At 40.8% G+C, this 17,190-nt stretch overlaps 1 protein-coding gene across 1 annotated transcript in view; it reads left to right on the top strand.

Moving 5' to 3' along the window:
• IGF2BP3 (insulin like growth factor 2 mRNA binding protein 3) overlaps positions 1-17,190 on the top strand; it is a 112,348-nt gene that overhangs the window by 88,906 nt on the left and 6,252 nt on the right. The window contains exons 12-13 of the mRNA XM_058805763.1: positions 11,462-11,581; positions 15,587-15,661. Of these exons, the coding sequence (XP_058661746.1) occupies positions 11,462-11,581; positions 15,587-15,661 (195 nt within the window). The remainder of the gene's footprint in view (positions 1-11,461; positions 11,582-15,586; positions 15,662-17,190) is intronic.

Genomic DNA, 17,190 nt, shown 5'->3' with positions numbered 1-17,190 from the left:
GCTAACATGTGTGATGCTTCATCCTATCCCTCTTCATGCAAACCTTTAAGACATTTGACAAGAGCATAAACACTGTTCTCCAGCTGCTTCAGCTACACTCTGGTATCACAAGCTTAGGAAATGGTGATGTTATCAGTTATCAAACACTAGTTTGCATTTAGTTCCTTGGACTGGGTCACATTCAGGAGAATGATTTCCATGTGACTCAGAGACCTTGCTCCATGATGGTTAACTGTGATGTACAGCACCAAAACCTCAGCTAAATTAATCTAAAAAGATGCAGATTGTGTCTCAGTAATAATCTGGGTGCTGCTTTTACTCTTTGTTGTGGCAGTGGAGCCCCCACAGGAAGGCACAAGTTGTCCTTGGTACTTGTCTGGTGGCAGATACAAACACACACATGGGCACGTGGCCTTTGCACGTGGCTAACAGTGTCTGATTACCACAGCAGCATCCATTTTCTTGTATTTTTACCTATTGCTAGCAACAATCCTTGATATTGAAATTGTGTAGTTTATTTGCAGAGTCCAGGTTCTGTTTGCCTGTTCAAAGCACTCATTTTGTGCAGTTGCTGAAAAGGGATGCAATGGAATTGCATATTGTGCTTCAGTTCTTGAACGTTCCTCTCTCTTCTTGCAAAAGTCCAAGATCTGTTTGATTTTTTCCTGGATTCCTAAAATACAAACAAATCAGAATGTGAGAATCTTTGCAATGCTATATGGTTTGAGGGAAAAGTAGGACTTAACTGAGACATTTAAAAGTATTAAGAGCTAAAAATTCTTTTTACTGTCAAATGGCTGTGATTTTGCTCTTATGATCCTGGTGATAGGCTCAAGCTAATGGTCTTTTTTTTGACTGACCAATGCCCTTGTGTGACCATATTAAGGACCAGTAGCCTTTCTGTGCTTATTTGTACCCAATGTCTTGTCCAGCTGCCTTTGGACCTGGAAAACCACCACTTTCTGTTTATCCTCAAATCTTTCTCCTTAGCTGTGCACTTAAATGCTTGTGTGTGTTGCAGCTCTGACATGATTGCCAAGAGCTTTGTTGGTCTGCCCACTGTCACTTGTAACAAATATCATGACCTGAGCACCTGCACAAAGTGCTGGGATTTCTGTGAGGAGGAGAGTAAGGTTCTGCAAAAGGGAATATCACCCATGCTTATGTTTTCCAGAAGATATGTTGCCACCAAAAAAAAAAAAGAAAGTACTTTTAGCAAGTATCCCAGCCAAACTGCTTCAGATGTAGTGTTGTACTGCTCAAAGCTGTTTTGATGGAGTTGTTGCTTCTGTCTTCTGAACTGTGGGGAGAATATGCACATACTTGTCTCTCAAGAATAGAATTTTGTTCTCGTGCAACACTGAAGGTTTTAAAGCTTCAAGCAAACAAGAAATCCTTATCTTAAAATCCAACTGTGTACAGTCATGCAATTAATACACCTGGCCCACCTACTGGGGTTAAGTGGGTTGTGCCCTTCCTTTTATAATTGGAACTTTGCATGTTTAATTTTACATCCAACTGCATTTCTTTTGCAGCCTCTGGATCTGAAATTTGGCATCCCAAGGGCATGGGGGAAGAAGGGATAACCTGTGGAGACCTCATCCTGCCCTTAAATGCCCTGAAACAGGGTAGTAGAATTAATTCTGTCTCTTGGCAGGTAAACTCAAAGTAAGGTGAGAAGTAGAGAGCTTTTCTCCATAAGAGAAGTTCACACCAGCTGCTCTTCTTCTTCTGTAAGGTCATGGAAGAGATACATGAACTTCTGCCCTGTGAAAGTTGGCTAGAGTGAAGACATGCTCCTCTGCTTGCAGTGGGACTGCTTTCTCTGCTGGCCTTTTTGGACACCTGTTGTGGCTTCTTGAAGCTCTGCCTTCAAAAAAAGGAGCACTCTTTCTAACCTTTTCTCTAGCCTCACAGTGAACTTTTATGTGATATGCATATGGGCTTCTAGGAAGAGACAGAGAGGAACAGGAAAATTAAAGAAAAAAAACCCCAACAAAACAACAAAAACAAAGAAGATGTCATTTCATACAGTAAACAAATCCAAGAAATCAAACCACCTTTTTCTGATTACAAAAAAACTCTTGTACAGTTAGGCTGATAGGTTACTCTCCTTTATTCTTTTTTGCCATCTCTTGAAGCTTTTTGTTGCAGGTGAGGAACATGCCAATGGAAAACTTTCTCCTTAGAAGATGTTGTGGTCAAGAGAAAGATTCCTTCTTTATTCTCCAGTCATTTTCTTAAATAATAATAGTAAAGAAGACAACCTCTATATTGAATAGAAGTAAGAGAAGAAATAACTGCGTTGTGCTTTTGGCAGGAAAGAAAAGTAATTTAAAATGAAAAATTGCTTCATTGAGGGCCTTCATTTGATGCCCTGAGCATAGATGAGAAACACAAGGAAGAGGAAAAACTGTCCTATGTTTCCAGGTACTTTGACTCTTACTTGGTGAAGTTGGGCTCCTTTGGATGTCTGGGTTTGATAGGATTAATTTGTGCAACTGTTATGCTTGATCTATCCAGAGGAAGTAATGTCTGTTCATCTATGATGTGTGTAGTTGCAAGTGGCTTTGCCCTAATTTGCCCAGCTTGTTAAGCAGTAGATGATTTTTGAGAAGCTGTCCTGCAGCCAAAAGAGGATGTGGTTTTGAGGGATGAAGAAGGATTTGCCAGTGCTTTTACAAAATTATTTTACATTGGTGAAATTAGAACCATACATGTGCAGCACATGCAATCTTGAGGAGGGCACTGTAGGACAACAGCACTGTCTGAAAAAATCTACCTGCTAATTAGACTCCTTTTGAAGATTGCAGCCTCAGTGCCTTGAAATACACCTTTACTGATGGTTAATTTCTTACATTCATAATGAGGCTTTTTTTTTTTTTGACAACTAAAAAAATTTAGTTCTTGGTGTGTAACATTGTGGGATTGTTTTGCCCTATGGAGAAAATGGTTGGTCTTCCCACTGTGTTGAAAGTCTCCTGCTTCTGCCATGCTGTGCTGGCAGGGACATGTGTCCAGAGCAGTCAGACTATTCTGCCTCTGGAGATGGACCAACCCCTCAGTGAGGGAAGGAAAAATGCAACTGGCACCCGATGATGTTCCAAGATCTGGCAGGTCAGTGGTATAGGTTGTCAAGGTGTTGAAGCCTCCAGTTATTCTTAATAGCTTCTTTTAGAGTTCTCAGGTTGTCATAATGCAAATAGCATCACTAGTCATCCATGCTTTCTAAAATAAAAATGGTTTCTTCTTCGCTGCAAGTTTGAATACTTGTAGAGATTTGTAGTCTCTTGGAACAAGAGAATTAGAATTTGTGTTGGTTCCCTGCTTTTAGATTCTTGTGGGAAGATTTAATTGGAGTTCCCCTTGACCATCTCAGAGTCTCAAGCCCTAAGTACCAGGCTCCAAACCTTCTGGATGTTAAACTGAATGGCAAATTTAATTCCTTAAGGTGCCAAATATTTTGTTACTAGGGTGTACTGAGCTCCTTCAGGCCAGAAACAAAAGTAGGTCAAGTCCTCATTCTGTTGTATCTGGCTCCATCTCTGGTTTGTTTGTTAAACATGATGGAAAAATAAGTGATCTTTGTGTTTACACAACCTGCTTTTCTGGCAGCTGTCAAGGAATCTGAGAGCAGTCCCTTTATAAACCAGAGCTGATGAGTACCTGCATCTTCCAAAGCCATTGATTTCATGGGCAACTTCTATGGATTTTGAGTGTCTGTATGACTGCTGATTCACAGCTATTATTTTTGAAGTGGAAGTGTTTATATGCGTACAATTTTTGATGGTCATACAGTGTTGCAACACTGAATACCTATGCTTGCTGCTTGTGAATGACCAGCAAAATTCCTGCTTACATAGTTTCACAATCTGTTCCTTATGTTGATTTCTGATTTTGGCTGTCTGTTCTGAATAAAAGGTGGCAGATTGCTTTTTTTGGCATTGTGGCCAGTCAGATTTTGCAAAAACAAAAAGTTCATGCCATGTTCAGAAATATGTCAAACCTGTTCCTGCTTGTAAATTGCCTTATAATCAGCCTGCCAGAAAATGTTCCTTCTCTGCTTCCGTGATTTGTACTCCCTTGTTGCTAGCTAGGCTGTCATGTTGGAAAAACTTCTATGTGTGGTTCTTTTAGTGACTTCTAGTAGTCCAAGAAGATCCTCAGTTCAGAGACAATCATGATGAAAAGTAGTAAATTTGAGAGCCAAGAAGTGGAATGAGTAGTACTAAGTGAAATTATTCCAGTGGCATCTCACTTAAGGTACTGACCACTGTGTAAGAACAGCTATCTTTGAGTTTCAGGTGTTGAAATGTGGTAGTCTCCAAAATGGAAATGTAGACAGGGTGGGTCATTCTTAGATTTTCAACCCAGAGGAGAGGACCAGCTCAGCTAGATGGACAGAGGACACTCACACATAATTTCTGAGGCTGATTGTAGGGGGGAAAGAGGTAGGGCTGCATGACCTTTCCATGGGCTGTGTGTCCCAGAAAGGGTCATGCCCTTGGTTCATCTAGTGACATGAGTGTTTCTCACATAATGCAGCATTTGCACTAAAGGGGAGCATCTTGGATTCACCTGGGGCTCATGGGAAGGTGGAACCCTGGCTGGAGGGTGGCTGGGCAGTTCATGCATGGCAATATGAGCAGTGCTTTAATGTGCAAATCAAAGTGAAAAATAGGCATTGCTTCCTTTAAATTGTTTTGCTACTGCTTGACTGACTGAATTCAGCAATGCAGAATCCTTCTGAGTGTGATCCTGGATTTTCAGGCAGTGAGTGTGGCAGAAAGCTTTAGACTCTCAGCATGGACCTAAATCTGTTTGAAGTAGACCTAAAAAGCTTGGAGGGTGCAGAGAGTTCAGGCTGCAGTTTGTTGATTTGTGCTGGCAGCAGCGCTTCAGCTCAGTGATTGTACATGATGGTGCCACAAGGTATCTGCAAGGATGTTATGAAACTGTGGATCATGTTAGACCTATCTGCTAAAACTTTGTTTTCCTTAATGAGCCCCTTGTTTCCAATGAAGGCTTAAAGTTTTAGCACTAGTATTGCAAAATGAATACTCTAGGATTTCTTCACCATCATCTCAAGCTTATTTCTTATCATTGTATTGAATCCAACTAGAATGTCTTCAAGGATACTTGGCTAAATGTTCATTTCCCCTTGCTGCAAGTTTTCATTACTGAATAAATAAGAGCATGTAATGTAGCTGTGGGCCAGGATAATTCTTCACAGTACATTGCAAAAACATGGTTTAAATTTTGGCTTTGGATCTGGTACAGGGTTTGAATAATATGATACCTCACTTCCTGACAAACTCAGGGTATTCTGAAATCTGAATGAGCTGTCTGCAAATCTGCCTTGTCTTGGTAATCATGGTTTTTGGGAAGAGGATAGAAAAGCAAAAAAAGGAACTTTTTAATGTAGTCACTTACTGTCTGTATTAATTGACTTCTGCCAAGTGGATTTGTTTACTATGTAAAAAAAAAAAAAAAAAAAAAAAAAAACAAAAAACAACACCAGTATCTCACTAGGCTAAATGGTAGCTCCATGCAGTCTTACAACAGTTCTTAATTATTGCCTTCATAACTAAAAATCCTGATGCTGACTTAAAATGGATAACATGACTTTGTGACTTAAAATAAATGTCTCGTGCTAAGGTAATTTATTTGCAACATGAAACATAACAAGCTTAGGAACCAGAAAGATCTGATTCTTCTCCCATTCATGTCTGGCTTAAAAGTCTATTCACTTCAGTGGGTACAATATTTTAAAAGATTTACAGCCTCATCCCAAATGTTGCCAAGGATTTACCAACCACATGCATTTGATGGAGCAAGGGGTCTATGGAGACACTTACGCACATGACTGGAAAAAATTTTGTACTGTTGGCAGGCTTGCAGAAAAAGACTGAGATTAATGCTCAAATTAACTTGAGGGACATAAATAACAAACATACCCCCTTATGAGCCCTGACTCATGCTGACTGAGGGAGCTGTGGACTGACCTAGCAGCATCATCAGCCAAAATCAAGCGAGGAGGGGTCGTCTTGGGGAAGAACTGAGGAGGCAAATCTCTGTTGGCTTTTCTGTGTATTATTTGTTGTTATCTGTTGTTCTTTGTTTTTCAAATGCCATTTTTCAAATAGGATGTCCATTCCCTCAGCTGTAGTGACTTGGGACCTGCTTTTTTACCTATCACCCCTCTATTCTGGAGGGTCATAGCTTACTTTTCCTGAGTTTTCATTCTTGCCTGACTGTGCTATGGCTCTGTTACACAAGTGTGAGATGAGGAGCAATTCTTTTCCTTCTGACAATCTAACAGGTAAGGGAAAATCTCTCCTCCTGTGTGACTTTCTGCAGTTTGTAGGATTGATGCACCAGGAGTTGGCAGAGAAAAGTTATAACAACCTTAGCCTAAGGGCAGATGGTCTCTACAAATCTTTCTAACCCTGCAGGCAAGAATTGCAGAAAGAGGAGTGAATCTGCGAATTTTCTTGGCTGGGACTCCTCAGCTTCTAGCTCTGGTGTGCAGCAGTAGCCCTCATGCTGAAGGACTGGTGGCAATATCCCAAGGAGAGGAAGAACCTCACTCCTGCTGAAACTCTGGAAACCAGGAAATGATGGCTGTGCTAAGCCAGTTTCCTAAGAGTTAATGTGCTAGGGTTGGCAGCAGAAGGAACAATCTCCTGTAGGGCTGCAGGGTCTGGCTGGAGTGAAGGGGATAATCCTGATGCTACATGCAGTGCAGGGACTCCAGGTGAGCCCAGAGTAATGGGGAACCAGCCAGGAGTTACATGATTTACCAACAGATCAGTTTGTCTTGGATGGTGATGGTGGGAATTTAAAAGGGAAATATCAAAAAAAGAAGATAAATAGTTGGTATGGACTGTTGGGCTAGGGACAGATGGCTGGAGCTCAGGGACTTGCAGGAGGTGTGGAGGGAGGTGTATCCAAGCTGCTCCAGGAAAGAGTTGTGTTAGTGTAAAAAGTCAGAGCTAATAGTCTGCTGCAGCAGTTGCTCAGTGTCATCCAGTGGGGTAGATTAATTTCCATCTCTGTGTTAGATCACCATTTTCAATCATGATTTAAATGAGCAAGCAGGAAATCTGATTTAAGTTGACTTATTGAATTTTATATGTGTACTTTAGTTATCTTTCTGAAAGCCTTAGAGTAGTCTGTACCTTTGCTTACACTGAATATGTCTATTTATACAAGTATGCAATTTCACATTTGCTTTGGGTAATGTATATTTTCCTTTTTCTGTTAACAATGATGAATGATGCTTTTCTTATTTTCTTGATTAATTTTAACTTCTGATTTTCATCAGGCAACATTTGGATGGAAATTGGAATCCAATTAATGAACAAAACAGCATTTAAAATTGTTTTCATTAGTTCAATGTGCTGGATATAGACAAAAATTCCTTATCAACCCTGTTTTGCGACTAAAGCACACTGATTTTTGCAGAAACAAAGCAAGTACTTTCTGCTATTTATGAATTGAACTAATTGTTTCTGTTCACCATGCTTTTGAAGAATCTGTTTTGTATATCTAAGAATCTTGGTTTCTGGAGCTCTTCTCTTAAAACACAAAGCCACAGAACCCCAAAACAACCTAGATTCTCCATAGAAGTGAATATCTCAGTGGTCTGTGTGCCACAGCTACACAAGACAAACTTCTCTTATTTGGGTGGACTAGCCATGAGCCCATACTGCAAATATTGCTGAGGCAGAAGAGGTGGTCTGTGCATCACAGATACTGCAGAGGGCTCCTTGCAAATTAGGGTGGATGGATAGACTACAAATCTTGGTGAACCTAGGCTGCTACTCTAAAAGATTTACTTTCTGCATTCCTGTCTGTTCCCAGGGCTGGGCTGACTTTGAATAAAATATTTCCTTATGTAGGGGGAAAAAATAAACTGAATGGGGAAGAAGAGAAAATTGTCCAGGAGACCTTACTCTTGTCAAAAAATATATATACATACATATTTTGGCTTTTAAATTGTAAGTATATATTTAAGCAGACTTGGCTATAAGGGAGTGAACGTTGAAGCTCAGATTTCACAGAGTGGGAAATCAGTTCCCTAAATTTAGTGCTTCTAACATATGTTTAAGGTCTAGGAATCTATTTCTGCTATAACTCATGTTAGGAGTTCCTGGAAAGCTCTATGACTTATGTGGCATGGCATGGGTAAGATTAAATTATAGCTGATTTTGTTCCATCCTGAGATCCCCAGAAGCATCTGTAAGATTGATGGGTGGTGTAGTCATTGCATTAGGTTTTGATGTGTTTCTTTTGCAGGCTAGGTTTCCAGTAAATACAAAAGGATTTAAAAATTATTGTGGGTAAGGAGATGGACAGATAGTAATTTGAACTTGGTGTTGTGATACTCTCAAAAGTGTTAACGTTAGACTTGATTTCTGCCAGAAGAAAAAAAGAAAGAGGAATATGGTTTTTGAGTGGTTAAAAATCAGTGTGTATAACATAATTTCTCTAAATCTTGCGTGATGCTATACTGGAGATGAATTTGGTTACATATATATGCCAATGTGGTGCTCCAAACAAGAATTTAAAAAATTCCAATGTTTGAACTGCTGAATATTGACAGATTCTCCACTATTCCTTAAACATGTATCATTATTACAGCAAAATGCAAGTTTTCTATTAAAGAACATCAGTAACTCACAGAAAAGGACTTTTGAAAAAATGTCCTTTACGATAAAATAAGTTGAAATGTATCAAAACGTCAAAACTATGAGGAAGGATGGGAGGAAGGTGCTACAGTGAGGTGATTGCACAGTTAGAAAGGCACAGGTACATCTTTTGTCTTCTGTTGCCTTTGCTGCCCACGTTTTGTGTTTGAGGGTGAGGCAACAAAAAGGAATTTCAGTGGTGGATTGAATCCAGCCAAGAAAGTGGCTTGAAACCAAGCTTTGGGAAGGAGAGGGGAGAACTGCTCAGCAGGCAGATGGGCAACAGAGGGAAGGCAGGAAATATATGCAAACAAAAATAATGAAGTTTGATTTGTTTCTATGGTACAGAAATGTGTCTGGAGGTGGGTTTAGGTAGAAGCTGTGTAAATTCTTGAAAACCAAGTCAAGTTACACGTTTGCTTTGCTGCAGTGTTGTAGTAATTAGCTGGAAGAGGCTGGCTGGAGAAGCATGTGGCAGGAAAATTTCAGCAGTGGATTTCTGCAGGAGCTGAAGTATGTGTGGACAATTGAATGTAGGGGTCAAGAAGAAGAAGAGCGAGCAAGGGGGTGGATAAGCTGTCAGGACTGGAAGGAGGGGTTGCCTCTACACTCAGTGCAATGGGTCCTTGCAACAAAACTGGAAAAACCTAAATGCTTCATGAACTTGCAACCATTTAGAAAGAGTTTTTTGAAGCGCTAAGATCAAGTGAGTACCTACAGTAGCATTTCCAAATTGCTGGAAATCTTGCTGGATTCACAGTGAACATGTAAAAGGACTTACTATGACAACACTCAGGATGTTTGTAATAATAGGAGAAGAATGAGTAATCTTCTGGAAACTATATATATAAGTATATACTGAAGTGGCTGTATCTTTCATTACAAATATGTAGTTTTAGGGTGTAGTTTTGAGATCATTTTAAATTGATCTGGAGGCAGATTAAAAGAGGTGCTCCCACTTTTTCCCATTCTCTAATTGTTGTTTCTTCCTCCCTTGGTCACAGACTGCCACTTGTGTGTTGCTCTGGTTATTTGGGTCAGGGACTTACTGCCTGCCTTAAAAACCAGCTGGATTTGCAAAGCTGCTGGCCTCAAAGCATGCAAGGCAGTGGGGAGGCTGGGAGTGGAGGGCTGCATCCATGTGGATTCAAACCAGCATGAAATGCCTCTGAATCCTAATGCCTTGTATGTGTGAAAACACAGGGTAAACTGTGCAACTGCTGCAATTGCCTCAAGTGTTTCTGTTCCCAATATCCTATTTTGGGGTTTCTTCACCTGGTATGTGGAGCTGTGCCTGGAATTTGTATCCCCTGAGGTTACAGTTGACTTGTGTTTACTGAAAATGAAGCAGTAAAACTTGGAAACGAGCATTTTGTTCAGATTTGTTTATGGTTAGTGCAGTGGGACTTTGCCTTGAAAGACTTAACCTTGAAAGGAGTTACTGAAATTTAAAAATAAGCTGGGGGTGTTGCTTTTAGGATTGCATCTGCTTTTTGCTTTGTGTTGCATATAGCAGTGTGGGGCTTTTTCTGAAAATATCATGGAAAAAGCTGCTTAGGTGAGCTTCTCTATGTGCCTGTACCCCTATCAAAATACAGAGCTGAGCAAAGCTCAACGAGCTTGGTTGGTCCCATGTGCTCTGCTTGCTGGGGCTCAGTGCATGGTGGGCACTGAAAAAGCAAGGACAAGGATTGTCTGCATTGTCTCAAAATACCTCTGCACAAAAAGGGCTTGTTGGCTTGTCTTAGTGAGGATGAGCAAAACAAATTTCAAAAATACGAGAGGGATACACAGAGGAAGAAAAACTTTAGAAGGAGAGCTGTGTATTGTCTTAAATACCTCCTAGTTCAAAGAGAGGCTTGTGTGAAATGCTTTTTAGGGGTAGCCCTGATGCAAGTGGATGGATCAATGGTCCAGTAGCATGGTGTGTGCTTGATGGTGCTCCCTTCCTGAGACAGGCTCTTCTGGGGCTGCTAACAGAGCTGTGAGTTACTGTGGCAGATGCACCCCTGTAGCTTGATCATTGCTCTGCAGCACGTAGAGAGGATCTCGAGCATTGTGTCATGCTCTCCAGCTGGGGTGTCTGCTTGGAAGCAACAGGAAGATGCAGTGATGCCTGATATCCAGTGGGTGCAATGCTGGGGTCCTCTCACTTTTCAGAAACATGGTGTTTAATTTACTAGCCTGTGTGAGGAATGCTGCCAGGGCTCCAACTGTTGCATAATGTTACACAGGAGGAATCACTGGCAGATTTCAAGCTGGCTATCATTCCAGATCACTCCCACACAAAGGAAATTGTAGCATATATGTAACTCTGAGGCTTTTTGTACTGCTCTCAGCACAATCTAAAATTAAAAATTTAACTGGGAAACTAGAAAGAGTTTGCTGCTCAGGCTGTAGTAGCCTCTTTCTGCTTGTAGTAGCCTCATCTGCAGGGTCTGGCACGTGGAAGAGAATCCAGACAGCTACAGGTAAGAGCGAAAGCCTCACAAAGAAACAGCTCCTCAATTGTTTTTTTAAAGTTCTATGCATTAAAATTGTGAGTATTTTATACAAGACGAAAGAATCCTCTTTTGGCTCAAACTGGTTTTCTTGTTCTGTGGATTTTGTGATTTCCCAAAAAAGCCAGACCCTTAATACTCAGACATCACAGGGGGAAATCTTATTTCCCCCTCATTTCCATGCATGCCTGTTCTGTACCCATTTTCCTGTCAATCTGATTCATAATGTTCAAAAACATTCACTGCATTTTTGCTTCTTCCCCACAGCAACAGCCCGAGTCTGAAACTGTTCATCTGTTCATCCCAGCCTTGGCAGTTGGAGCTATTATTGGCAAGCAGGGACAGCACATCAAACAACTTTCTCGTTTCGCAGGCGCATCTATTAAGGTATTATTACACCAGCTATAACTTTCTGCCTATTCTACGTGACACTTTCAGCAAGTTTGCACAAGCAGTGCTTTCCTGAACATCCTCCCCCACTCCATGCTTAGAATATGATGTGATAAATAGTACATTTGTTTATAAATCATCTTTTAATCTTCCCTGAGACAAGATAATTAGAAGCATGTTTTCAGACGTCTCCTGAGGTGTGAAATATAAGCTGCAAAGAAAACTACTTTGGTGGTCTTAGAAACAGACTTGTGCCTTAATGATGCGGTGGTTAAAGGCTTTCTCCTTGCTTTAGGTAAAGTGAAAATTGGTGGGATAAATTCCCCTCCTAAACACAGCAGCCCAGTAGAAGTCCCTACCCTCGTGGCAGCCCCTGGTCTGTGCCAAATGGATTGGCCTGGGCTGTCAAGCTCAAATGGCTCCATGCTGAATTGTTGGTGGTGGAACTTCACCCATGTGCTGCTCCAACCTCCTGGGGCCAGTCAGTCCTCAAACAGCACATTTACCTTCTTGTTATTAGGTTTAACATCCAGCTGTTTGTGTATCGACCACCTCAGTGTAGCCAAGAACAGGATTGTCTGCAGAGGCTGACCTCTAATAGAAACTTGAGTTTTAGTCATTTTGGTCAAATCTTTCTTGGCTGTCTACAGAGGTTAGTTAGTACCAGCTGCAGTTGTAGGAAAGCCCTGGCTTTTGGCCACTAATGCCCTTGTAACCACAAAGATCTACTCTAAATGCTTGAGCACTTTTTTCTTACAAATAATATTTTCTGCTGTTTTATGCTGTAATGATAATGTTTTGGCCTAAATTAAAAAAAAAAGAAAAGTTTAGAGAACAGAAGCATGTAGCTTTAGTATGCTGTTAGATGGGCATTTTACTGCACAGATAAAACAAATGCTTTTCTCTCAGCCCTCTTTATTTTTGTTTCAGAGGAGTGATGTGTTTAGTGAGTGCTATGGCAGGGATCTGCCAAAAGTCTGGGGCACAGGGCAGGAGCTGGCTATGCTGAGTTGAACTTGGTGAAGCTGAGCTTGGCTTGGAAGGTGCTCATCTAAGTATACAGAGCAAAATAATTGGGGAACCCTGATGAATGAGTCTTGTGTGGTTTGCTTAGTGCTGATCTATTTACTGGCCAGTCAACCAATGACACACTGCCCAAGTCCATCCTTTTTTGAGCAGAATGTTAAATAGTTATACTACCCAGTTGGTTTACATTAATTGAGCACTAATAACCATATTTTTAGGGGGAAAATGAAACAAGAGAAAGTGGTAGGTGTCAATATTTCTTTATCAAATCTGTCTTGCGTGGGGCTGTGATGCATCATATGTATTTCCTCTTCTCCTCTCCATTCCTGCAGCTTGTATCTAAAGTTTATGGAAGGTGCAGCTAGGTGGAGAGAGAAATGTGAAACAACCTGGACCTCCAAGAACCCGTCCAAACTAGTTCTTCAGTTGGTCCTTGGAAGAGAGTTTAGTGGAAAGGGAATTTCCAGTATTTCTCATGCATCTGGCTAACAGTGGCCTCAGGCTTCCTCTACTGGCTGGCACCCCTCTACCCCATGCATTTAACATTTCTGTCTTAATTTAAATTCAGATAAAAGTTTTCTCAAGCTCTGGTCTTTTTTTCCTTCAGTAGGAATAAAGTAAAGATATTTTTTTTTGTGAAAACATGATTAAATCTTAACCAAAGTACACAGATTCAGGGTATGCTTGCAAAATTGGGATGCTGCATGTGTACTTATCTACTAAAATAATGCAACTTAACCTGTAAGCTGGCAGAACAATGTGGAGCATCAGGCTTGCTTCTATGTGAAAGTATCAAATATGGCAACTGGTAAATTATTCAAAACTTCTAAACTTCCCTCATGTTGAAATGGGACCACTTCAACTTGCCCTCTGTCATAACTTTGGAAGGAAATGATAAATTGTGAATCAAGGAATCTGTGCTTTTAGCTAAGAGTTGGAGGGAGTGCTGCCTGAGTAACTTCTAACTTGCCCAACTGCAGTAACCATACTTTGTGGAGGAAGTCAGTCTGTGCATAATGCTTGTTTTGAGTTGTGCTGTAGCTTGGTACAGCTGAAAGCCTTTCACATCCTCCTGCATCTCCTCTGTGCTCGTGCTGAGCTTTGTAGATCTGGTGAAACTCCCAACCCACGATGCAGAGTAAACCCCAGATGCACTGGGGTTCTGTATGACGCTGCAGTGTCCAGGCTGTCACCTCAGAGGTGAACATGGCTCTTGCTGAGCTCAGGTTGTGTCCCAGTGCTGCTTGGCAGTGCAGGCTCACTGTGGGACTCCAGACTCAATTATTCAGCAGAAGAGCCAGCAAAAGAGATTTGAGTTGTCTGTTGCCCACCCTGTGCTGCTGGGACCTGTTGATGACAATTGTCATCTCCTTGGTTAAAAATTGCTTGCAGGGCAGCCCTTCCTGATGAAAGCTGGGTTTGGGTGTATCGAGTTGTCAGTTTGTGGCTTTTGGCATATAAAAGATTGTTTTCTGGTTAGGAATGAAAAGTTGTTTAATCTCAGAAGTTAAATTCACCACTTGTATAGTATTTGTATGTATATAAATACTTTTTCCAAAGGCAGACAGAAAAATTAATACAGAATTGTCTTAGATTACCTCTTCAGACATTGAAATGTTAGTTGGTATATGTTTCTTTTGCAGCCCTCAGCCATGTTTTACCCCAGCTTCTGAGAACAGAATATTCTAGGATAAAATCAAAGCAAGATATGTTCCTGAACATTTAGACACACATAGGATGTAATGAAGGTTTGATGGAAAATGTTTTTCCTAAAATTTTAATGAAGGTGCTGGTGTTTAAGAAAACTAGAGGTGGCTGAGACAAACCTGTCCACTTTACACAAATGACACTTGTCAGGCTGAGCTCTGTTCAGTCAGCTGTCTCTAAATGTGCCCTGAAATTTTGCTCCTCTAAAATACTTTTTCCAAAGAATGAATGGATTTAGTCTGTGCTTGTTCTTACAACATCATGACATATAAATGTACTGCTTTAAAATTAATGTGTATTTTTAGATCTATCCAATTGGAATTCATAAATAATGAAAAATAGATATGCAAACTAGATAACTGGTATGTAATGCCTTCTCCATCTTAGGGTATAATATGAATAATGTTACAAACTTTCCTTAGCAAAATTCTTTAGTGAAAATGATGCCTGGTGACTGGTAATTTGTCTGAAATAAACTACAGCTGTTAAATATGAATAACATCCCTATGCCAACAGCTGAGATGAAATTCTGTAGTGTTTAATATATTGCTCATTCAACAGCAGCTATGTAATACTAGATGCAACAATGGAAATGTCAGTTGTGATAAACAAAAGATTCATTTGGAATGTCAGAGGCTAGCTTGAATTATTCAATGCCACTGGAGTCTGAGAAAAACACCCACAGAAATCTTACTGTTGTGGTGACATCAACTGCTAAAGACCCTACAGGCATCTCTGTCTCAGCTCTGGTGGAGCTTAATTTTTATTTGGGTCACACATTGTCCAGTATGGAGGAATGTTTTGGATCTGATTAGTTACAACAGTAAAGTGATCCTCTGTTCTCAGGGGAATGGATGAGAGCTTTTGCTAATGAGCAAAACTTGTTAGAAAGACTATTCAAGCTAGTGTGTAGGGATGAGAATCTCAGTTTATTAACCAGATTTGTCTTTTTGAAGGCTACATGTCTTACATCACTCATAGCCACATGAAAACGCCGTGTGGGATTCTGCCATGTGTGGACGAGTAGCTGTGTCTTTAATTTTCAGGAGTAAATTTGCTCATGGTGGTTTAGCCAGTTTCTCCATATTTCATTACAGCTAATTAATGCACTTTAAAGAGAGCAAACCCATCATGACTGAAGTGTGATGCTGCTGCTGTAACAAATAATTTTTCACTCCTGAACAGAATGTGAGACTGAAATGGGGAGGGGGTGGCTTTAAACTATTCCTTCAAAAGACAGCTACCAATAGCTATGTTTATCCATTCCAGATTGCCCCTGCTGAAGGACCAGATGCTAAGCTGAGAATGGTTATCATCACTGGACCTCCAGAAGCTCAGTTCAAGGTACAACATACAAAAACTTGTCAGTATGTAGTGGCCTTTGGATCCTAAGGGACAATATTGAAAAACGAAACTCTTGGTTCCAAGCGCGCTTTATACAAAATTTCAGAAAATACTTGAGTTTTGCTTTCCTTCTGCTGGAAGGTCTCATGGGAATATGAGTAATACAGTACTATTAGAGGCCACATTCTGGTCATCTGAAAAAACATGTGTGTTCCATGTAAGTGAGAATCAAGTCTAGCATAAAAATATGGCCATATTACATTCCTAAATGTCTCTTCTATCTACAAGCACCTTTGAGTTGAGTCTTTTAATCTGTCTTGGTATGTGCAACAGTTTTGTGTGCTTAATTGAAATAACAAAGCTGACAAGATGAAATTGAGTCTTCCCAGGTTGCTGTTTTGTGCCAAATGGAAAATGCTTTTTGGGTAACTCTACAGATAAATGTAAGATTTCTAATTGTATTTCCACTGCAACTACAAGGAGATATTCAACCTGATTATCCCATCTGTGCTCAAATTAAGTTCCAGAGTGGCCTTCTGCCTTAAATGTCAAGGGATAAATCTAGTTACCCCAAAAGGAGTTGACTGTGCTAGGAGTGATGCAGGCAGCTCAGTGCAGCAGCCTGGCATCATCACAGGTGTGGCCTGGAGCATGTAGAAAGTCACTTGAGAGTTTCTTGTATCCTGGCATCATTTTCTTGCCTATTCTCATTTTTGACTGTATTTTTGCTTCAGGGCATCTTGCAAGAAGGAGGTGCACAAATTTCAGGGATAGCAGTTTCATTAATGCCTTTAGGATTTTTGGAAAATTATCAGGGCAGGTATTTTGCAGTGGTAATTACAAACTTAGATGCATTTGTGATTGTTGCTCAGTTACCATATGCATTTGAGATGCCATTGAAGGCAAAGCATGACTAGGAAGCTCTGTGTCCTTGATATTTTCTGTGTGCTTGTGGGCTTGGCCACATGTACTCTTATGGTCTGGGATCAGCAAAAGGTCAGATACTGATCAGATATCAGTGGACTTACCTTCAAGGAGTAGCATGCCAAAGGAAATTTGGGCATCCCTTATCCTGACTTTTCATGTAGGCAAAGGCTTGTCCTCAGGTTTCCTCCCCAAGATAAACTGGGAGTCCCACAGGGCTCTTCTGGAAGCTCTTCTCTCCAACCTGACTCCTGCAAGGAGGAAAGTGTCCCTTTTCTGCACCTCATATGTAGTTTAACACCAATCAATCACTACTTTGCGCTTGAGCTCTGCTTGCAAAGGTGCATCAGTGTAGTAGCACAGTCCATGCTCCTGGGCTATGCTGGTCTTATGAAGGAAAGGGATTGTCCCTTGGGCTTTATTCAGCTCCAGACCTTGCAGTGTTTTAGCTTCTCTTTGAGCAATGCCCTCTTGACTGGGATGGGCAGAGGCAGAGCTCAATCCTTCCTTTGATCACTACTGTTAGCCTGAAGCTGGCTTTAGGGCCAGGTCCACACTTCATTAGTGCTCTCCCTAAGCTCTGATTAAGAAGGGTCTCCTCTCCT

This window comes from Ammospiza caudacuta, chromosome 1 (genome assembly GCF_027887145.1).
Source record: "Ammospiza caudacuta isolate bAmmCau1 chromosome 1, bAmmCau1.pri, whole genome shotgun sequence".
Taxonomy (NCBI): Eukaryota; Metazoa; Chordata; class Aves; order Passeriformes; family Passerellidae; genus Ammospiza; species Ammospiza caudacuta.
Note: the sequence above shows the minus strand (reverse complement) of the source record. Positions and strands in the feature narration are given on the sequence as shown.